This window comes from Eutrema salsugineum, unplaced genomic scaffold (genome assembly GCF_000478725.1).
Source record: "Eutrema salsugineum unplaced genomic scaffold, Eutsalg1_0 scaffold_2, whole genome shotgun sequence".
NCBI lineage: Eukaryota > Viridiplantae > Streptophyta > Magnoliopsida > Brassicales > Brassicaceae > Eutrema > Eutrema salsugineum.
In genome coordinates, this window is record NW_006256829.1 from 11,960,178 (window position 1) to 11,982,308 (window position 22,131).

General features: G+C 34.7%; 4 protein-coding genes across 7 annotated transcripts; 2 read left to right on the forward strand and 2 right to left on the reverse strand.

Annotated features, from left to right (window-relative positions):
* Positions 1-67: 67 nt before the first annotated feature.
* Positions 68-3,765, forward strand: LOC18017875 (polypyrimidine tract-binding protein homolog 2). Of its 4 annotated transcripts, none has more exons than XM_006401672.2 (11): positions 68-208; positions 435-640; positions 739-948; positions 1,711-1,773; positions 1,871-1,944; positions 2,330-2,425; positions 2,516-2,573; positions 2,723-2,827; positions 2,918-2,999; positions 3,095-3,207; positions 3,296-3,765. In XM_006401672.2, exons 2-11 carry the CDS (start codon positions 455-457, stop codon positions 3,581-3,583), a joined length of 1,275 nt encoding a protein of 424 aa, XP_006401735.1. In that variant the 5' UTR covers positions 68-208; positions 435-454; the 3' UTR covers positions 3,584-3,765. The 4 variants fall into 4 exon arrangements, with proteins under 4 accessions (XP_006401735.1, XP_024011931.1, XP_024011932.1 ...); XM_024156163.1 differs by lacking the exon at positions 68-208 and adding an exon at positions 1,096-1,156; XM_024156164.1 differs by lacking the exon at positions 68-208 and adding an exon at positions 1,099-1,156.
* Positions 3,766-4,025: 260 nt separating this feature from the next.
* Positions 4,026-9,126, forward strand: LOC18017876 (ATP-dependent zinc metalloprotease FTSH 11, chloroplastic/mitochondrial). The gene is made up of 17 exons (XM_006401674.2): positions 4,026-4,695; positions 4,812-4,965; positions 5,152-5,244; positions 5,338-5,423; positions 5,583-5,706; positions 6,006-6,125; positions 6,221-6,271; positions 6,450-6,511; positions 6,627-6,684; positions 6,796-6,921; positions 7,021-7,101; positions 7,365-7,494; positions 7,626-7,774; positions 7,861-8,142; positions 8,357-8,446; positions 8,547-8,600; positions 8,710-9,126. The coding sequence occupies exons 1-17, from the start codon at positions 4,079-4,081 to the stop codon at positions 8,857-8,859; spliced, it is 2,427 nt and encodes an 808-aa protein (XP_006401737.1). The 5' UTR covers positions 4,026-4,078; the 3' UTR covers positions 8,860-9,126.
* A 331-nt stretch (positions 9,127-9,457) lies between these two features.
* Positions 9,458-11,485, reverse strand: LOC18017877 (abscisic acid receptor PYL8). Its single transcript, XM_006401675.2, has 3 exons — positions 11,001-11,485; positions 10,405-10,620; positions 9,458-10,317 (listed from the first exon to the last, which is right to left on the reverse strand). Exons 1-3 carry the CDS (start codon positions 11,124-11,126, stop codon positions 10,096-10,098), a joined length of 564 nt encoding a protein of 187 aa, XP_006401738.1. The 5' UTR covers positions 11,127-11,485; the 3' UTR covers positions 9,458-10,095.
* A 6,502-nt stretch (positions 11,486-17,987) lies between these two features.
* LOC18017878 lies at positions 17,988-21,222 on the reverse strand. Its single transcript, XM_006401676.2, has 2 exons — positions 21,102-21,222; positions 17,988-19,561 (listed from the first exon to the last, which is right to left on the reverse strand). Exon 2 carries the CDS (start codon positions 19,557-19,559, stop codon positions 18,210-18,212), a length of 1,350 nt encoding a protein of 449 aa, XP_006401739.1. The 5' UTR covers positions 19,560-19,561; positions 21,102-21,222; the 3' UTR covers positions 17,988-18,209.
* Between the last annotated feature and the right edge of the window lie 909 nt (positions 21,223-22,131).

Consider the following 22,131-nt stretch of genomic DNA (forward strand, 5'->3'; position numbering starts at 1 on the left):
CAACAACGAAGACGCTATTAAAACAAACGGCGTTTGAAGAAACCGCGAGATAAAAAGGCAGATTTGGTTTCCGCTATTCCTCCCCAATCCCTATCTCTTCCCTTTCCCTTCTTCTCTCATACATATCTTCTTCCCCAGTGCGAAACCCTAATTTCTCTTCAAATTCCCAATCAGAGATTTTTTTTTGCCGGAGAAAATTTTTCTTCAGGTAAATACGATGTCTCCTGATTCACCTTCTTTCTTTTCTCATTTCGTATTCATAGTAATTGTATTATGTGAACTTCGCTGGTAAATAACTCGTCTCGTTATTGATTTCGATTATTTTCAACGAAGTTGTTGAGATCTAAAGAGTTCTTGATTCGTATACTACGTGTCTTGTGCTGGTTCCATCGAGTACTGTTAACTGTTTTCGCCATTTATAATCTTATTTACAGCTCTAAGATCGTTGGTACCAATGTCCTCCGTTTCAAGCCAGCCACAGTTTCGTTACACGCAGCCTCCTTCTAAGGTTCTTCATTTGAGAAACTTGCCTTGGGAATGCACTGAAGAGGAGCTAATCGAACTCGGGAAGCCCTTTGGTACAGTTGTAAATACAAAGTGCAATGTTGGAGCCAATCGAAATCAAGCTTTCATTGAGTTTGTAAGTGAAAGAGAGATCTGTTTTAAAAAAGCTTAATCTATGTACAAGTTTTGATTTTTATTGGATTTTCTTGCATATATGATGCTTCTTCTTCTCAGGAGGACTTAAACCAAGCTATTCAAATGATTTCCTACTACGCCTCTTCATCGGAGCCTGCTCAAGTTCGAGGTAAAACTGTCTACCTCCAGTACTCCAACAGGCAAGAGATAGTGAATAACAAAACGACAGCAGATGTTGTGGGAAATGTCCTTCTGGTGACAGTCGAAGGAGAGGATGCTCGCATGGTCAGCATTGATGTCTTGCATCTGGTAAGTGGATCACGCACCTTTCTCCGGTTTCGGTTTCGGTTAGAAGAAGTAAACACATTGCTGAAATATGTTTCGGAGACATTCTGATAAATTAGGTTGTAGCATGGTTTTGGAAACTTTCTTTTGACGTGAATGTGAATGGATCAGCAGGGCCATGTCAAGGCAATATCTTCAGTGGCAGCCTAATGCATTAGGAGAAAGAGCACATGTGTGTTTGTTTCCTTTCTCCTTTCCCTGACACTGCCTTTCTCTTCTTCCCTACTCTTTCTCCCTCAAACTTCCCTTTTATCAAATTAACAAATACTCTAGGATTTGGAAGATTTGGTCTTACATAGGTTGTAGTTATTATTTTTGTTTGATGATAGGGTGCAGCCTGATCTGCACATCCTTTTCGATATAAAACTGTACTAAAATGTAAAGATGTGCAGCTGTGATGAATTCTATCTAGAGGTTCATCAGTCTGCCAACCTATACAGAAGTATCTTGTTTCTAGCATGATTGTTTTATATGCTGGAAGACATATCTTTTGCCTTCCAGACGGTTTAACCTGGCATAAAACTTGTCACGTCATATCATGTTGCTATCCTAACTTTTGTGCTGCTGTGTAAATTTTATACATAAAGAGTCTTAGTCCAAACTAAAATTTGTCTTGGAATGTTCCTGCAGTGCAAAATAATTACAAATTCTGCACTGGAGTCTTTAAAGTCGAGCTTCTGGGTTTTCTGTTGTTATTATTGTTCTAATTGCTGGTTTGTAATGCAGGTATTCTCAGCCTTTGGATTTGTCCACAAGATTACTACTTTCGAGAAGACAGCTGGATATCAGGTATATTACCTAGCCATTAATTGCTTTGTATTTAGATTTTTGTTTTTGGTTATAGTACTCATACAGTCATACTGCTTATTGTCTGAATTGCTCTTAGGCACTGGTTCAATTTACTGACGCGGATACTGCGACCTCTGCAAAAAATGCCCTCGATGGAAGAAGCATCCCTAGGTGACAGTTGTATTAGAATTTTTGACACGGTATTTAGTCTAACTGGGAAGGGCTGTATAGTTTTAGATATTGCGTATTGGGTCTGCCATTTGTTAACCTTCCAAGCGTCCATAGGTTTTTCTGTCATCTGATGTCAAACTTGCTCAAGTCATGGATGGTGATGATAGATGTTGGAGAACCAAATTTGCAATTGGTACTTTCGTCTATGAACCTGAGAATACTATTAGGCATCGGTAGATATGGGAAAGAGGATTTTTGTTTTTGCATGTGGGATGCTTGGCAATATCGTGTGTTTATTTTATTACAAATTTTATAGGCTTTGCGTTACAAGATTTTGTATATATATAAGGTATACTTATTACTGACGTCTCTTTCTGGGCATCAGGTATCTACTCCCTGAGGAAGTGGACCAGTGCTCTCTGAAAATCACATATTCAGCTCATACAGATTTGACTGTCAAATTTCAGAGCCATCGGAGCAGGTATGTGTGTTCACATCGTGCGTTGCAACATGTTTTGGTTTACTTGGTTCTGTGATCATATTTACTAATTGTTTTCCCTTTAATATGTAGGGACTATACTAATCCTTACCTTCCTGTTGCTCCGTCAGCCATTGATAGTACTGGTCAGGTAAGCAAGTTGGGAATAGTTTTATTTAAAAAAGCATTTATGATTGAACCTCTTGCTGGTGATGTGTTACAAAGAGATGCATGAAAGTACACACATCGTTTAGTGTTCTAAAACTAATTTGAAAGATTAATGTGTGTCATTCTGACTAGGTGGCTGTGGGTGTAGACGGGAAGAAGATGGAGCCTGAAAGTAATGTTCTTCTAGCATCGATCGAGAACATGCAGTATGCAGTAACCTTGGATGTTTTACACATGGTATTTCTCTCTCCATGTTGAGAATCCTCATTGGATCTGTGTTACTGAAAATATTAATTCTCTCTTCTCCTTATTCTTATTTACGAGTAGGTTTTTGCGGCCTTTGGGGCTGTTCAGAAGATTGCAATGTTTGACAAGAATGGTGGGCTACAGGCTTTGATTCAGTACCCAGGTAAACTATAACATCTTATATGAATCTACTCTCTGTTTCATTGTCGTTGATCTGTAAGAGCAAACACTCAAAATGAACTGGAGGGTTTCATTCAGATGTTCAAACGGCTGTGGTGGCAAAGGGAGCACTGGAAGGACATTGTATTTACGATGGTGGGTTTTGTAAGCTACACATCACTTACTCACGCCACACCGACCTCAGCATAAAGGTAATTGGTTAGTTACTTACTTGGTATTCTCTCTTTTAAACTTAACCTTTTTTAAACACCAAAGTAAAGGTTTCTTTGGATTTGGCAGGTGAACAATGATAGAAGCAGAGACTACACAATGCCTAACCCGGCAGTTGCAATGGCTCAACAGCCCGGACAGAATCCATACGCCGGCGGCAATCCACAACAATACCACGCAGCAGGTGCGAGCCACCATCAGCAGCAGCAGCCGCCACAAGGTGGATGGGCCCAACCAGGAGGAGGTCAAGGTCACAATCCCTACATGGCACCACCGTCTTCCGGGTCTATGCATCAAGGTCCCGGTGGTGGTCACATGCCGCCGCAGCATTACGGTGGTCCTGGTCCAATGCATTAGTAAGGGAGAATTTGAAAGAGTCCTTTTAAAGTCGAAGACGAAGTTGTTTGTTTTATCACTCTCTTTATTTCTCCTAGCTCTGTTTTTTCTTTTCTTTTCTTTTCATGGAACACTTGACCACTTGTGTCCAAACACGATCAGCTTTATAAACCATTCGGTATTATCATCAATTTGCCTCTCAAGAACTTAATCTCTCTGTCTCACTATATCATTTTCATTATCCAAAACTGTCTAATCGTACGATTATTGGCCAAGATTTGAGTAAAAATTGAGAATCTGGATAAGATTACTAAACTCAATTGACTGCACAAATCAATTTTTACAAAAGAGTGAGAAAAAAAAAAAAAAAACAGAAGAGAGAAAGATAAAAGGATCTTGTGGTTCCCAAGTCTCCAAGTAAACTCTTTCTCTTTTGTCTCTCTGAATAAAAAAGGAGAAAGAGAGGAAGGAGGAAGAAGATAAAGGAAATTCAAAAAACCCTAAACTAAAACTCCAATGTCTTCTTCTACTCTTCAAGCTTCTCTTCTCCTTCGTCCTCCTCTCCATTCTTATTCCTTTACACCTCATCGTCCTCTCTTATCTTCTTCTTCTCTACGTTTCAATCCTCAATCTCTCTCCAGTTTCTACCGTCTTTCTTCGACTCTCCTCAACTCTCGATTTCGTTCCCTTCCTTGCTCATTGCGCCAAGACAATGTCGCTTCCGACTCCGATTTTCTCTCCAAGGAGTCTCGGAGCGGAGATACCGACGGGGAGATTACGGATTCAGCAGAGACTAGATTGGTTTCGGATACGGAGGTTACGGAATTCGAGACGACCGATAGATTCTTAGGTGGCGAAGAGACGAGTGAAGGAGGAGGAGACGCGGAGGTTAGTTCTAATGGAGTGACGGAGGAAGACAAGAAGAAGAGCAAGTTTCCGATTGTGGTGTTGCTGATGGGTTTATGGGCAGCTGTGAGGAAAGCTATGGAGAAGGTAATGGAATGGGAGTGGCTAAGCTTGTGGCCTTTCTCTAGGCAAGAGAAGCGGCTCGAGAAACTCATCGCTGAGGCTGATGCCAATCCAAAGGACGCGGCTTTGCAGGGAGCTTTATTGGCTGAGCTCAACAAGCATATGTATTGCAAATTTTTAATCAACCTCTGATTTGATTCTGTAGTTTATGTTGTAGTTGAATCCAATTGCTTTTAATTGATTCTATGTGTGTGGTATGAATTGTCTTCTTTTGCTTCAGCCCTGAGGCTGTAGTTCAAAGGTTTGAACAAAGGGAACATGCAGTGGATAGCAGAGGAGTTGCTGAATATATTCGAGCTCTTGTCGTTACAAATGCTATTGCGGAGTATCTTCCTGACGAACAAACCGGGAAGCCATCTAGTCTTCCCACACTGGTACTCTTACGTTTCTGCTTCTAGAATCTGTGGTTTGGTTGGTTATCTGTTTTTTTGGTGGTCTACACTTCGATTGCCTTTGTTTCGAAATTAGTTTTGTTGTATTTTAATGTTAGAATGTTCCTGATTGTCTTTGTTTCGAAACTAGTTTTGTTGTATTTGTAATAATCATTGGTTTATGTGAAGCTGCAAGAGCTGAAGCATCGTGCATCAGGAAATATGGACGAGTCATTTGTGAACCCTGGTATATCTGAGAAGCAACCGTTGCACGTCACCATGGTAAGCTTCTCTTAGGTATCCTAAGTGCGGGTTTTCATAGGCTCAAAATAGTGCCATCTATATTAAGTTCTTAACGTGTTTTTGCTTTCTTAGGTTAATCCTAAAGTTTCGAACAAATCAAGATTCGCGCAAGAGCTTGTCTCTACAATCTTGTTCACAGTTGCGGTGGGATTAGTGTGGTATGTATCATCTATACTCTAGTTGAGAATTTTTTTATGATAGATCAATTTAAATAGCACAGGCAGTAATGTTGCTTCGTATGCGTAGTTGAACTTGTGATTGTCTCTCCATATTGGTACTGTTATTTATTCCTGTTAAAATTGAACTTCTTTGTTTAGGTTAATGGGTGCAGCTGCTCTGCAAAAGTATATTGGAAGCCTGGGAGGAATTGGAACTTCGGGTGTTGGTTCAAGTTCTTCATATTCCCCAAAAGAGATGAACAAAGAAATAACGCCGGAAAAGGTAGAATTCTGACACAAGTGATGTTGATGTTCTTCACTATTTACAAGTAGTCTAAAGTAGTTGAAGTAGAACTGCGAAGAACTCATAGCATTTGTTACACTGTTGAACGTAAGTAAGAGAAGCATATGGCATATTAGTTGTATGAGAAGTACTGTGTTCTTAGATTTTGGGTCCTCTCTGTATCAATGCTAAATTACCCAGTGCACATTCTAATAGCTCTGTTCATCTATCTCTTGAAGCCAATAAATTCCTAAGACTGGCGTCATTGTTTCTTTTCCTGACAAGTTTGCTTCCTGCAGAATGTCAAAACATTTAAGGATGTAAAGGGTTGCGATGATGCAAAACAAGAGCTTGAAGAGGTGGTAGAATATCTTAAAAATCCATCAAAGTTTACCCGCCTTGGAGGAAAGTTGCCAAAGGTACTTGGCACCAGGTTTTGTCCCTTCTTCTTAAGGATAATCTATTAAAAAGTTAGTGTTTTGCCTTGAGACATTTCTTAAATGTTTGCTTCCAGGGAATCCTTCTAACAGGGGCACCTGGTACTGGAAAGACATTGCTGGCTAAAGTAAGTTCTCACATAGCGTTAAATTGTCCTCTCTTGTTGAATCGGATAGGTATCAAAGGCTGAACTATTTCATTTGTGTGTGTGTGCTCAGTCACATCCCCACTTAATCAGAAAACTCTAATTAAGCTACCGATACTTTGATTGATTGCAATTAGCTGACACAATTTAATTTTTTAAGGCGATTGCTGGAGAAGCTGGAGTACCCTTCTTCTATAGAGCTGGATCTGAATTTGAAGAGATGTGAGCCTTCTACAAGTTTTCTTGAGCAATATTATCATGAACTATCTATCACCATCAGGTGGCTTCTTCGGTAATGGATAATGACATATGATATCAAATTTTCCTTGATTGACAGGTTTGTTGGAGTAGGAGCTCGGCGTGTGAGATCCTTGTTTCAGGCAGCTAAGAAAAAGGTCTGACTCAACCTGTTGCTAATAAGATATGTCAAAAAGAGTTATGTTTGTTTGGCCTTAAAGCCACTTACCATGAGTGAAGTTCTATTTGCTGATAATCATGTGTTGCAGGCACCCTGTATCATTTTCATTGATGAAATTGATGCTGTTGGGTCCACTAGAAAACAATGGGAAGGGCATACAAAGAAGACATTGCATCAACTACTTGTTGAAATGGATGGTTTTGAGCAAAATGAGGTACTTTTTGATGAGGGATAGTGTACCTTGTGATTACTTCCCCTAATTTGCTGCAACATAATAGTACTTCGCTTCTTCTTCTTTTATTCTGCTATACAGGGAATAATAGTTATGGCTGCAACAAACTTGGCTGATATACTTGATCCAGCCCTGACAAGACCGGGTAGATTCGATAGGCATGTAAGTATCCAGCTTCTTACGACTCTTCTCTCTGTTTGTATCAGTACTGAAGATGAAGAAGTGATACCTTTTTTTCTTTTCTTGAGATACTCCTCTTTTGTATATAACTGTCTGAGGATTTTATGTTGAATGTAGCACATTAGGTACAATTTGTTTCCATCTGTCTATTTTCAATCATAATTTAGATAGGTGTGCTGCTATGTTAAGAAAATTGTTCCGGATCTTTCCATAGGAAGAGAACTTACTGACAGATTTTGTTATAGATTGTCGTCCCAAGTCCGGATGTACGTGGACGCCAAGAGATCTTGGAACTCTACCTCCAAGGCAAACCTATGTCAGATGATGTGGATGTGAAAGCAATTGCTCGTGGAACTCCTGGATTCAATGGTGCTGGTGAGTATCTTAAATCTATAACTATAGTTTAGTCATCCTTAAATTCAGTCAAAGTGTCTTCTTTTGTCATTGAGCTATGAAGGTTCAACGACCCACTACATTTTCCCTGATTTCACCAAAACAATTTCCAGATCTTGCAAACCTGGTTAATATTGCTGCCATAAAGGCAGCTGTTGATGGTGCTGAGAAGCTATCTTCACAACAGTTGGAATTCGCAAAGGACCGAATAGTTATGGGCACCGAGAGGAAGACGATGTTCGTATCAGAGGACTCAAAAAAGGTATATCTAATACGCGTGTAGAGTAGTGTTGGGATTTGGAGTTCAAATGCGATGTGGCCTCTCACCCTCTTCTTTGCCTTTACTAGCTCACTGCATACCATGAGAGTGGTCATGCTATCGTAGCTTTGAACACGGGAGGTGCGCACCCGATCCACAAAGCAACTATAATGCCACGTGGATCTGCATTGGGAATGGTTACGCAGTTACCTTCAAACGATGAAACATCAATCAGCAAGAGGCAGTTATTAGCTCGTCTTGATGTATGTATGGGAGGAAGAGTCGCAGAGGAGCTCATCTTTGGCCTGGACCATATCACCACTGGAGCAAGTAGCGATCTGTCCCAGGCCACAGAACTTGCACAGTATATGGTAATGTCCTATTACAACTCCCATTAGTAGATACGTATGCCTCTCTTTTCCTGTCAAAAGAGATTAGTTTTCAGGTTTCAGAGAGTTGGTCTCTGAGATCCTAAATGTTAACTTACAAGCTAATGGCGAGAAGAAATCTCCACTGTAGAGTTGTAGTAACAGATCTTTCCTATCGTTGTAGTTATAGTAATGGTTTTGGGTTTTAATGTGGAAGGTGTCGAGTTGTGGGATGAGTGAGGCAATAGGACCAGTTCATATAAAAGAAAGACCAAGTTCTGAAATGCAATCACGCATCGATGCAGAGGTAGGGATTCTCTTTGTTCATTTTTCTTGTAGTTAACCCGTTCAAAATCTCATTGCTCCTACGTCTGATCATTCGTGTTCGTGTTGATCCTTTTGGTCAGGTTGTGAAACTTCTCCGAGAAGCATACGAGCGAGTGAAATCTCTCTTGAAACGGGTCTGTTTCTGCCAAGTTTCTTGCAAATCACAGTTTTCAATTGATCAAAACCGTTTAACGAAGTTTTTTTCTCACTTTTTGTTGTTGTTATATTTGTGTGTTTCACCAGCATGAGAAGCAGCTACACACGTTAGCAAACGCACTTCTAGAGTATGAAACGCTAACCGCAGAGGACATAAAACGCATTCTCCTTCCAAACCAAGAAGAAGAGAAGTTACAGGAGCAACAACAAGAAGAAGGAGACTTGGTATTGGCCTAATCACATCATTCATTATCCATAAACACACCTTTCTGGGTGAAAAAAAGGAGGTTCAAAGCTTTTGTACAGAGTAAATCTCCCATAGCTTTTCTAAAACAAACATACAAAAAAAAATCAAAACAAAAAAGCAGGTGAAATTATCGATCTCTTGTTATAAGTTAATGTAGTTTCTATTTCGTTAGCTCATTAGTTTCATTTCGAACTGGAACTTTTTTTTGTTCCTATTTGACATTCTGTTCAATTTATGAAAAGAAAAAAAATGTAAAAGTAACAGTGAAAGGAATGTAATAATTGTAGTCTTTTATTCTCTAATGTGATTTTTTAGGCCAATAAATCTTATTATAACTCTTTATGTTTTAAGCGAAATTGTCTAATAAAAATATAAAGACAAACATTATAAATATTTATTTGTAATGATATTGAAAATGGAAGCATTGTTGATCGAGCTACCTGTCCATGTGAGCGATTCGTATACAAATTTAGTTTCATCATTCCAAATGGACAAACGTATAATGAACTCATCCACTATTGTAAATCAAACCCACCGTAAAGAGAAAAAAAAAAAGGAAATAAACACAAATCACAACACAGAGAACACTTTGGTAATGTAAAATACTAAAATAAAAAGGAAATAGCTTTTACAGCTAATGGAGCTAATGTGTGTTTCCTCAATCACACAAGTCAAGACAAAATCTATAAACTATATACAAGAAAGATCCCTTTCCTTAATGGTCCTTGTGGAGATCTTTCACATCCCACAAATGCTATTGGTTCAATAAAGTTACTAGAAAACAAAAAAAGAAATAAAAAAAGACGGTGTGTGACCTTTATGGGTGCAGCTAAAAGTGTTACAAAAAAAAGGGGAAGAAAGAGTGGAACCCCATGATCACACTTTTAACATGTCTCTGCAAATTGTAAGATTCCTGCAAGTGGCAAAAGCCAAACTCCAAAATTATATTTTGGTTCTATAGAGAAGAAACCAAAAACATTCATAAAATTAAAAACAAAAGGGAAGAAGTGAAAAGAGACCCCCACAAAAAAAAAAAAAAAAAAAAGTAAAATAAAGAAACTTATTATGTAACGGTAAATGATGATTACTTTATTTCCCTGTCCAATCCCCAAAGAGGACTCTTCTATTTTCCCTCTGAAAGCTTTCATCCAGGGAAACAAAATCTTTTCACTTTGACTCCATCTCCATTTTTTCAATAGTTTCTTTCTTCTTCTTCAATCTCTCTCTTAGACTCTGTTCATGGACTCTGTTCTGTCTTGAATCGCAAGACGTTCAGAGATATCAGCTAAAGATTTAAGATTGCATTTGATTAGAGCCTCCACAAAGTAACAAGTCTCATCCTTTGTGTTCCCTTCTGGTACATCCACCACAAAAGACTCAATCACAAGTGTCCCTATTCTTCCTCCTTCTATGGTCTCAGGGTGAAGAGATATTATTGACGAATAGTTCTAATCAAAACAGAGACACTTAATTAGTCAAAAAAAAATGGGTTTTTTGATTCATTATAATCAAAGTTGATGTGTGTTTATTTATACCTTGAGTCTATGATCACCACCAACGATTCTGATGCTGAGAATATGCTCATTATCATCAAGCAACTCCAATCTCTCAGTACTTCTAGTTGCTGGTAAACCTGATTTCACATCCACTTCTCTTACTGTACCAATCTCCATGTTTCCTTTCACCACACATCTGCTAATGAATGGCTTGTATTTCTGTGGCTGATCGAATCTTCTCACAAGAGACCACACCTAAAACCCCAAAACAATCAAATTAATCCATTTCTCATGATTTTATCAAACATTGGATTGAGAAAATCATCATAATCAGTTTAGAGATCATCGAATCAGTAAAATATAGACGAATCAAAGCAGAAGAGAGGATTGGATGATAAAATTTGCTACTGATACACAGTCAATGGAAAGCTTCTAAAAACGCACTCCGAATCATCACAAAACCAATCGATACCTCTTCTCACCGATCGTCTTCCTCGAACTCGAATAAGATCAACAAATCAGTAAAATTAGACAAGAGATTTCGACATTTCTGGATTGGACTCGGAAGCAATTGGCTCAAAATATAAGCATCACGACCTAATTAGAGAGCGCATGTAGAAGAGGAACAAGCTTACGATATGAACAGGAGCTTTGATGTGCTTAACCAGCGTTGAGCTACACTGATTCTCCACAAGCTCGTGCTTATGATGCCTCCTGATATACTCTCTCTCCGGATTCGGCTCCATCCCGTTAGCTTCCATCTTCGTCTTCTTCCACGTTTCTGAATCTCTACACCACCGCGTCGGATTTGGCAAAGAGAAATAAACAAACAAACACCAAAACTGTAGCGCAGAGAGAGAAATATGAGCAGGAAAGTGGAAAGAACGAAAAAAAAAGAGGTAAGATCGAGCTTCAGAGAGCTGATCCTTGCAGCGATTTGACTCGTCGGAGATCTGATCTCGGAGAAAGAGTTTTCCGGCTAGATCCTCCGATAAAAGCGTTAATGCGAAAGAAAAATGAAGGAAGAAGAAGATAGATTTCAGTCGCCGTCTTTAGAGGGAGATAAAAGAAGAGAGAGAGAAGACTCCTTCCAACAAACTTTTCTCTTTCTCTCTCTCGATATTTTTAAAATTTTTTAATTTAATTAAATAGGCTCACTCAGCGGTTTTTAAATAGTAAAAAAAAAACACATTAAAATTGATTGATTGGATGGACTAAGGTCTTTTTCTAATTTCACTACTCTCATTGGACAGATTGTGAAAGAGATTGTAAATTATCCTCCAACATGTAGATTATTTTCACAGAATGCCATCCTTTGTCGATTTCTGGGTTGTTATGTTTATTGACGATTTTACCCACTTATGTTTCTGCGGTTAAATTAATTAAATAGGCTCACTAAGTGTTAATTATTAAATGTTGATTGGTGAAAAAGAAAGTTCAAAACCAAAAAAAAAAACGATTTTTTAAAGTATTGTTTTTAGTCTATATAAGCGCTGATATCATAATATTATAGTTCAAGCTTTTTTAATATGATGTACTCTTCGGTTCAAGAAAATTTTAAACCTAGGAGTTAAGAAAATCAAATGCTTTTGTAAGTACCATACAACTTGGTTCTTTTTTTTTTTCGTGGAACACAACTTGGTTCTTTAACCAAATATGACTATGGTTTAGCAAGAAATATGGAAATATTAAGTAATTAAATGTACTGAAATTCCAATAATTACATATCCGATTTGACTTATAGAGTTAGAAAAAAAAAAAAGATTTGACCGGACAAATGTAATTGTTTCTAAAAAACAAAAAAAAAGTACAAAATGGCATATTGACATATTGTTAATATATGGAAAAGTGTTAGAATCTCGCATAAATAAACTAATACTAATATATATGAGACTTAGACCTCTCTATTTATTGCCAATTAGTTTTGAGTTGGAAGTCCAAGAAACTTAACATAATATCAGAACTTCGTTTGTTGACCCAAAAATGATGGCACAAGAAGAATTTATTTATTAGCGGTCTTAAAATGAGATTCGGTTCGAGATGGACTGATAAGAATCATCATCTCGAGGGGTATGTTAGAATTCCACATCGAAAATTTAAAAAAACTAACATTAATATATAAGAGACTTAAGTCTTTCCACTTATCGCTAATTATTTTGAGTTGAAAATTCAGAAAACTTAACAAGAAATACCGAACTAGTACCAACCAGTTATGCGTTTATACATCTATATGATTATTTTGATACACACTTGATGTTTTATCAGTACTTATCTTAATCAATAAAATGTATTAAGTGAGTTTGGATTTGGATGACGACACATCTAACATCTGCAACATAAATCATTATACTACATGTTCTATAGTCGTTTTACCCGTATAATTATAATTTATAACTCTATATTGTAAATCTACTTCCAAATCAACAATTCAATAGCTCACACACAAAAACTATAAACCTCCTAACATATATTTGCTTAACATTCAGATAAGATCCATATAACATCGTAAACAGTTTTAACTTTTACATACATGACAAATTCAGAAAATCCAAATAGTTTGGTTTTTTTAAAAAATTACGACTATTACCCACTCATTCAATGTAGGCTCATAAATTGAGTCGAACACATCTTGTGGGTTTTGTTTTTATGTCCTAGTGGGTTATTCAGAATAGTTTATTGTAAATAAGCGAGCATAAAGAATTAGATTTTGTAAACAGTGTTATTAGGGTTTGCTTTACGTCCTTAACTTTCCCTGACTCGAAGAGCCAATCTCGAGAGAGCGAATGGTCCCACGTGCTTTATCCAACACTCTTTATTTAAAAATTCCAAAGTTAAAAAGCTTTGGCTCCTATAAGTCATATCTAAGAAAAAAGAAAACTCATTGCTAGCTAACTTTGTAACGTGCCAAAGTATTCTCGAAGATACTACTACCTCAAGATTATATGCACACAGATTACATATCCATTAGTGCTTTTTGATATTGGCTCGTTAGTCTCTAAGGCAACCACATTATGATTTGTTTTTGCATTTAGACAATCACGTATCTTTGAATTGAGATATTTTCATATATAAATTTACAGAAACGTATGAAACTATTGAAATTTTATCAATTTATGGTGATCCAAATGTTAAAAACTGTGAAGTACATATTTTTGATATAGATATTATCTTCACATATGTAAGAACTCCTGTCATTGTCAATCTCATACTCCATCATATTTCGTGTAATTACGTTATCTTATTAATTAGCTATCTTTTTCTTTTAAAAGAATATACTTTTCACTAAAACCTATAAGGTATTAGAGCACATTAATGATTCTCTCAACAAACAAAATTTTCTTATAAATCCTTGAAAAAAGTTCAAAGGCAAGTACTTCTTTTTCTTCCTCTTAATAATTTCCTCTTTTATTGACGCTAACTTCAGCCGCCATGGTAACCAACAACAACTCTATACTACCCCTCACCGATTAAAGCAGTCACCAACTTCAATCCTTCTGATGCTCTTAACCCACAATGGCAACAATAAACCATGCATGTCCAATGTTACTAAATTAATTGATATCCAACAATTCTTTTGCAAAAAAGCTTGCTAATATATACTTATATCTCCTTATTATGCATCAAAATTCAGTAATAACTAGAATTTAACCCCGTGCATCCGCACGAGAATTTTTTATTTTTTTATTTCTAATATAAATTGCATTTATTTTTTTTGTTTAGATATAATTAGTTTTTGTTATTTATTTTTTTAATCAAAAAATTGTTATCATGTTTTAATTTTAAACAATAAAAATTTGTTTATTAGTAGAATAAGAGTATGCATTAATTAAGTATACATTGATCTAATGTTAATTATAAACTTTGTTATTATGTGAATTTAAATTTACACATAAACAATCTATATATCTATGAATTTGTTAACCCGTCCATTTAGTTGTTTTAAACCATTTTTAATATCTTACATGTTTGAAAAAGAAGGAAAATCACTTTGATCTCTTGTTTCGGAGAAATGACAAACTAACACGTATAAAACTATAATTATAAATGTATAATCTTATAAATATTTACTAATATTGAATATTTTGACCAATTGATTATGAAAAAATATAATAAGATATTTATTTACTATTTGCGCTATTACAAAAAAATATATATATATAACTGGCTAACATGTTAGTTTAATTGTCTCAAATCATCTTAATATCTTACATATTTTAATAAATTAACTCATACACTTTAAGTATATATATATATATATAACTTTAACCAGCTCGGTCATATTATTGTATAATATAAATATTTATTAATCTAAAATATTTGATATTTTAGACCGATTGATTATGATAAAATATGATAAATATTTATTTACTATGTATTTTTATGAAAAGACTATTTAAATTTAAAATTTTAAATTAAATCTAATAGGTATTAAGGAATTCTAAAGTATAAATTATTAATCTAAATTTTCGTAATAAATTTAATTATAATTTTTTTTTGAATTTTTTGAATTTAAATTAATTTGAATGCAGATTTTTGTAATTAAATTTAATTATCATAAATTTCCAATTTGAAATTTAAATTAAAGATGACCTGGATTTTAAGAAATCTAAAAATATCTAAATTAATAACTAATTTTCGGAAATTAAATATAAATATAAAACAAAATATCATAAAAAAAATTTGGGAATGTTTGGAAGCAAACACTAAAAGTGCTTCTATTTTAATATAATAGATGATCTACATACAACTTATCTATATCAATGACATTTTGTTAATTAACGGCAGTCACATGATCACATTTTTACATGTTTTGATATGGTTATTTTCTTTTAGAAAAAAATTGACGCATTATTTTATAAGTAATTTTTTGTATTTTTATGTTAATTATCACAGATTCATAATCATTCTTTAATGAATTTAACACAATTTTATAATATATTTGTCTACTTTATTGAATTTTTTAATTACTAAAATATTTGATATCCACAAAAAAATTATTTACAAAATAAACGGATTATCGTTTAAGAAAATAAAACTATAAAAGACACGGTTGGGGTCCACACTCTATAGTTTGGATAAAACGCTTTAAAGTAACGTTTTCTAAAGATTGCGTATCTTATATTCACGATTTATTTTTCTTCTTATACATTTTTTAGTCTTCAATCGTTGAACCAACATTCTATTAAAAAAAAAAAGTCAAATGATGCAATCATCTTTCATTATTATACTATGTTATTAACTGAATTTAACATAGTTAGAATGAGCCGATGTCGTGAACTAGGGGCGGGCACATAGATGAAACTGTCAAAATCCTTTAGAAAAAACTATTTAATATTGAAGTCATAATTTTTTTCAAAACCTATTTTGAAAGCACGATGAAACAAAGAAAATGAATAAACGATGTTTTTTCGAGAAACCTTATTTGCTAATATAATATTAACTCTGTTATTTTCTTTTCTCGCATTCGAGAGGCCTTACCCTGCTAATACAGAATGCTATATACAATTCTATATAGTATAAAAAAAGTGTTTGTTGTTCTACTATTACAATTGGAAATTATTAAAATTCTTTGATCCTTTCAGTTCGAACTTAAATATTTTGAGCCACCTCCTTTCATTTCTATTTTTTCATAAAAAAAAAAAAAACTTCTTTGACTGCTGTCGTTCGAGAACCTTAATATCTTATATTAGGACAAGAAGTAAGTGTCTCATAAATAGCAAGTCTATTGATTGGTTAAAAGGACAATCACCTTTGTAGAGTGGGAATGTTTAGATTCACTTCATGCGTCGATATTAGTATAAATAGTATGAAAACGACGATTACAAATTATCCAAATAAAGCTCATTAAAAAAAAAAAAAGAGTGGACCCAAAACACAAAGGCGTGGAAGAGATGAATAAAGAAAAAAAAAACAGCTTATAAAGAGAGAAGCGAGGATCATGTGTTTTGCAACTTGCATCTATCTTCTTTTGACAATTTAGCTAAATGAACGTGAACACCATCAATGACTTATGAATAAAAAATCCCACACTTCTCCAACTTCGTTCTTCACATACATGAGAAGAAGATGATGTGAGACCCATCAATCATCACATTAGTAAAACCTTCTCACTACACTTTCTAAGACCCTGATTGTTTTTAAACGCAGATTTTTTTTGAACCTTTTGTTTTAAACGCAGTTACTACGTAACTTTGATAAATGATTTTTTTTTTTTTTAAAGTTCTGCAATTCGTAAACGCAAAAACAAACAGAATAAGAATGATATATATATATATATATATGTTTGGAATTTAAGTCTACACTCAAACAAATGTTTTGCTTAAAATGTTGAAAAATATGAGTCTATCTCCTTAAAAACATATGAATAAATGTAATGACAAAACGTAAAAGCAAACAAACAAAATTGATGTCTAAAATCCGATAAGATATTGACACGTAACAAACTTGAACCAACGGCTTTCAAATGGAGACGTGCAGGGTCATGGCGGATTTGATTTGAGAGAAAGTGTTTGCAAAAGTAACTCAAATCTGTTCCGGTCCGTGCCAAATCCGCCCGCCCCACACTTCTCCATTAAGAGGCCCAGAGGTTTCTGTTTTGGGCCAGGGTAACCACAAACTGAACACCTTGGCCCGTCACAACAACTATACCACTCAATAAGTTTTAGATTCACTAGACTTGTACCCGTGCATACGCACGGATTTTGTTTCACATAATATTTTTAAAAATATATGTGTTGATATATATATATATATATTAATTATAAGAATATGGTAATTTGTTTTACGGTGTAGTATTAGGTTTTTTAAAAATAAATTCTTTATAAAACAAATAACCTTTTTTAAAGGATTGGAAGTATGGTAATTAGGAAAATTATTCTACTATTCTAAAAATTATAAACATGATATGAGTAAAAAAGACATAGATAAAAGTCATATTTTCTGGTTGAATTACTTGAAAAAAGATAACTACCTCTGATTTTTAATATTCTCAAATTTATGACATGTACAATTGCCTTGATTCTGCAAGAACTACCCCATACTTTATATTTCACAATAAAATGCAGCTATAATAATATTATATTTGACCCATAAAAATAATCAAATCTTTGAATGAAGATAACGCTATATCTTTACATTTTTTCATATAACAAGCTTCGAAAAAAGTGTTTATAATGAGGATAAGTCGGAAGAAAAGTATCAAATTAGTATAAAAAATATTTAAAAGTTTTTAGACGAATACCAAAAAGTTAGAAATGTTTTTTATTTATTTTTATTAAGAAATTGAAAAGCCTTAATATTAATGTAACTTAATAGTTATGAATATAAATATATATGAAATAAACATTAAATATAATAGTTAAATTAGAAGTATAGTGGTATTAATTAGTTTTTAATTTTTTATTTTAAAATTTATAATTTATTAATTAGATGAAATGACAGATGTCCTCCATTCAGATACTGATGTGGCAGCATGATGGAGAGAGTTCACCTAAAATCATAAATATGATTCCTATACCCATAACCACCATATATATTTGATATCTCGAATTGAGTTCTTACAAGATTGTCTGAGTAAATACCAAAAAGATGATACATTAATATTCCCAAAAAAATTGAAATACTCGGCCAATATCTCCGGTATAAATAGTTTCTTATGCCAAAAACAATGAAAAGGTAATAGAGTTCAAATATTTGGGTCAGCCATAGAACCAACAAAAGAAAGAAAAAAGGAAAGACAAACCAGACTTGATTAGTACTGTGCCCTAATGATGCCATATGACATGGATGATATGTTTCTTCCTCCATTGTACACTGTACTGATTGCTACTAGCTTCACACCCTCCCTAATCCATATTCATACCCACTTCTTCCTTTGGAGTTGAGCTTTTCTCACTTTTGTCAATGTCTTTTTGAGATGAATCTTTCGCCTCAGCCTTCTCTGAAAGTAATTCACAAGGAGTTGCAGCCAGGTCTGGTTCTAGACAACCTGCTGGTATGTTATCAGCTTCTTCCCCTGTGAGAATGTAGTGAGGCACTTGGTGAGAGAACCTAAACATTTCTTCCTTTGGAATCTTTCTCACATCGACTGGCCCAGTCTTCTTTTCAACCTCATTCACCTTGCTAGTCATCTTGCTCGTCGCTTTCATGCTTTTCCTCTCTTTTTCAACTGCTTTCACGTCCTCTGCCATTACAGAGATCATCTTCGGAAGTCTCTTAAATATAGCTTCCTGAGCCTTGTTCATAAGCGCTATTGTTATTGCTGGTATATGAGTAGCACGACGAGAGCCTATGATGTTTGGCATTTCAAGATTTCCTTTGGCAGGATTAGAAGGAATGCTAAAACTTGTTTCATTCGAACTCTTGCCTGAAGATGGACCAAACATATGGGAATCATCTGTCTTCGGCTTTTTATGATTCCTCAGATCAGAGTTTGTGAATCCTCTAGAAGCATCCCTTTCTTGTGACACCCCAAACCCTCTTTTCACTCCATCTTGTTCAGGCGGAGTTTTTTCAGCTGCAATGAAACCCTCACGACAGTTTGGACAAAGCAAGTTCTTGTTAAGATAAACCCTCTTGTACTCATATTGCATCTTGCACCTGTTGCACATTTTCCAAAACGTACTACTCTCCTTCTGAACCGAAGCAGGCGAATCCATGCAGGATCTATCCATACGAGCAGAGGGCTTAGCACTTGAAACCATAGACTCTTTTACATTTTGAAACACGTTAGGGTTTGGTGGGCGAGTTGGAATCACACTCAGTGTTGTTGTGGTGAATCTTTGTGGAGCATCTTTAACAACCTGCCTCTTAATGTTATATGTGAATCTCCTAACCTGGTCAGATAGTATACTCCAAGCTTCAGAGAGCAGTTTAAACGCACCTTCTGCTCCTTTGCATTTGTTTTTATCAGGATGGAGCATAAGAGCTAATTTCCGGTACTGTTTTTTCACTTCTTCATCATTAGCCGAAGGATCAACACCAAGGATACCATACCAATCAGATTCTCCATTGATTTGTTTCTCTCCAGAGATATAAACATCAACAGTCATCAACAACTGTTTCAGACCATCCAAGTCAGGATACAAGTCTTGTGCCTTGTTAGCAAACATTTTCGCTCCATTGTAGTCCTTTTCAGCAATCTTCCTCTCTGCGATATCCATTGCCCTTTTCGCTTCTTCCTTGTTGCATTCCATTTCTTAGAGGAGCAAAACAAAAATGAGAGTAGATTCAGTGGAATATATATTTTAAGAAGCATATCTGATGAAGTTAAAGTAGTGCACATATATATCCCTAATAGCTCAATATCTCAAAAGATTTTAGATTTGTTTCCACATGAAGGTTTAACTAGATACAAAGTAAAAGAATTTTCCCATGATTTGATATAGATTCATATCTGATCCAAATGGGTAAATCATAAATGCAAATTAATCTTATCTAGTGGCAATGGTCTCAACCGGTACAAGTACCCCCAAAACCCGGTTCGAGCCTCGTAACGTAACTTTGCATTTAGAAAACAAAAAGAGAACCAATCCTTTGGCCATAGATTATGAAATTACTATATCAACACTATAAACAAAAAAATATGACAGAGAATAAACAAACTCATAAAGGAAAAATCATGGGAATCTAGTGCCATCAAACATCTTTAACAGTGAGTGAGAAGCAAAACTTAAATGAAGACACACAAAATCTAACAACATTTCAGCATTGATGAAGAACCAAATGCATTCAAAGCTCAAAACTCAACAACGATCACATATCTTTAAACTTTAACTTAAGAGAAACCTATACGACAATTCACCTACCCACAAAAGTTTACAATCAAAATCCATAAAATTTCAAAGCAGCATTTGCATCTCCTAATCACTGCAAACCCAAAAACCCTAATTCTCGTTTAAATCAATGTAAACAATATAAGCAGAATCTAGTGAAATCAAACATCTTTAACAGTAAGTAGAAGCAGAATTAAATGAAGACCCTCAAAATCTGACAACATTTCAGCATTGATGAAGAACAAAATGCATTCCAAGCCCACCAAAACTCAACTATCACAGATCTCCAAACTCTAACTTTAGAGAAACCTAAACAACAATTCACCTACCCACAAAATTTACAATCAAAATCCACAAAATTCAAAGCAGCATTTGCATCTCCTTATCACTGTGCACCAAAAAAACCCTAATCCACATTTAAATCAATACAAATAATCAAAGCAGGATTTAGTGCAATCAAACATCTCTAACAGTAAGTGAGAAGCATAACTTAAATGAAGACACTCACAATCTAACACATTTCAGCATTGATGAACAACCAAATGCATTCAAAGCTCAAAACTCAACAACGATCACATATCTTCAAACTATAATTTAAGAGAAAACATATACGACAAAACCCACAAAAGTTTACAATCAAAATCCACAAAATGCAAATCAGCATTTACATCCCCTAATCACTGCGAACCCAACAAAACCCTAATCCACGTTAACCCAGTAGAAATAATGAGACCCGTGAAATTCAAGCCAGGTCAAAAAAAAAAAACGAAAAATGTCAAATGGATCTACAGAGAAACGGTTCAAATCGACTACCCAATATCTATCATTTCAGGGAGTTTTGTGTAATCAAACGAAACTGAAAAATCCTAATCCATTACTGTAAATTAGAGGTTCTATAAAACGTATTGTCTGTAAATTAAGCGAAAAGCGAGAGAAGAAACATGAAATAAGGAGAAAACGTACCCAATTGTTGGATCGCAAGCTTCGAGGATAAGAATATTTTATGAATCAAACAAACTTTTACTACAAAGAGACTTGTTTTGTAAGATACCCTTCTACAAGCCCTACTCAGATTTTTGTTTTTTGTTTTTCTCCCTTAGGATAAGACTACCTCAATTTTATACTGACAGGAAAAGAATGGTATGCCTTTTTAGGGAGGAAAAGATTTATGACTCAAATTTATTATTTTTATCTATTCAAAGTTAAAAAAATTACTCACTATACTTTTTTTCCTAACCATGGTTACTTAATCATAGTTACTTATCCATATTAAATTTTGACCAAGGGTTAAAAATCTATAATTTGGTTAAGAATGAAACAGATTTTTATTGTTTTTTTTTGTCAACTCACACATGCATATTACCAAATTTAAATTACTTATATTGTGAAATTTATTAAAGAAAGTTAGAATACAAAAAAAAAACCACATATGTTTGGGGTATATTAGCTAGATTTCATTTCGTTTCAGAAGAAATTATCAGCCACATCAGGATTTTGATACAAATCTAAAAATACCTGCAAACGAAGCTTGATTCTTGCAAACAACAGGAAAAAGTGACTGATATATTGGCGTATGATATACTTCAAAACAACAACTTATTAGCGATGTGAATAATTGATAATATAATCCGAGGATTAATAATGGTATGACTGATGAAACAGCAAATAAGCGAAAACCCAATTTAAAACTTATGAAAAATTGTCTTTTTCGACAGAATTTTAACATTTTTTCGGTAGTAGTTCGCCGATTTTCTTGTATTGTAGTTAATATTTTATTATGGTTAAGTTTTGACGAAGGTTGAGATTTCTCGGTGGTTAAGCATGAAAAATACTTTCTTAGTTTTTGAAACAGTGATCACGACTGTCACTTGTATCAAAAAAGTAATATTTGTTTTCGACCATTTCACTTTACTAATATCTAGGTTTTCTTCATTTTTTGTATACGATTTCAGTAGTTTTAAACAAACAAAAACAAAAAGATTTGAAACGAATC

Coding starts and splice junctions, on each gene's coding strand:
- LOC18017875 (XM_006401672.2), top strand. CDS start 455: ATGTCCTCCGTTTCAAGCCAGCCACAGTTTCGTTACACGCAGCCTCCT. Junction 949..1,710: donor GCATTGATGTCTTGCATCTG/GTAAGTGGATCA, acceptor TTTGTAATGCAG/GTATTCTCAGCCTTTGGATT. Junction 1,774..1,870: donor AGAAGACAGCTGGATATCAG/GTATATTACCTA, acceptor AATTGCTCTTAG/GCACTGGTTCAATTTACTGA.
- LOC18017876 (XM_006401674.2), top strand. CDS start 4,079: ATGTCTTCTTCTACTCTTCAAGCTTCTCTTCTCCTTCGTCCTCCTCTC. Junction 5,707..6,005: donor AAGAAATAACGCCGGAAAAG/GTAGAATTCTGA, acceptor TGCTTCCTGCAG/AATGTCAAAACATTTAAGGA. Junction 8,447..8,546: donor AATCACGCATCGATGCAGAG/GTAGGGATTCTC, acceptor CCTTTTGGTCAG/GTTGTGAAACTTCTCCGAGA.
- LOC18017877 (XM_006401675.2), bottom strand. CDS start 11,126: ATGGAAGCTAACGGGATGGAGCCGAATCCGGAGAGAGAGTATATCAGG. Junction 10,621..11,000: donor TCAAAGCTCCTGTTCATATC/GTAAGCTTGTTC, acceptor TTGGGGTTTTAG/GTGTGGTCTCTTGTGAGAAG. Junction 10,318..10,404: donor GTGGTGATCATAGACTCAAG/GTATAAATAAAC, acceptor TGTTTTGATTAG/AACTATTCGTCAATAATATC.
- LOC18017878 (XM_006401676.2), bottom strand. CDS start 19,559: ATGGAATGCAACAAGGAAGAAGCGAAAAGGGCAATGGATATCGCAGAG.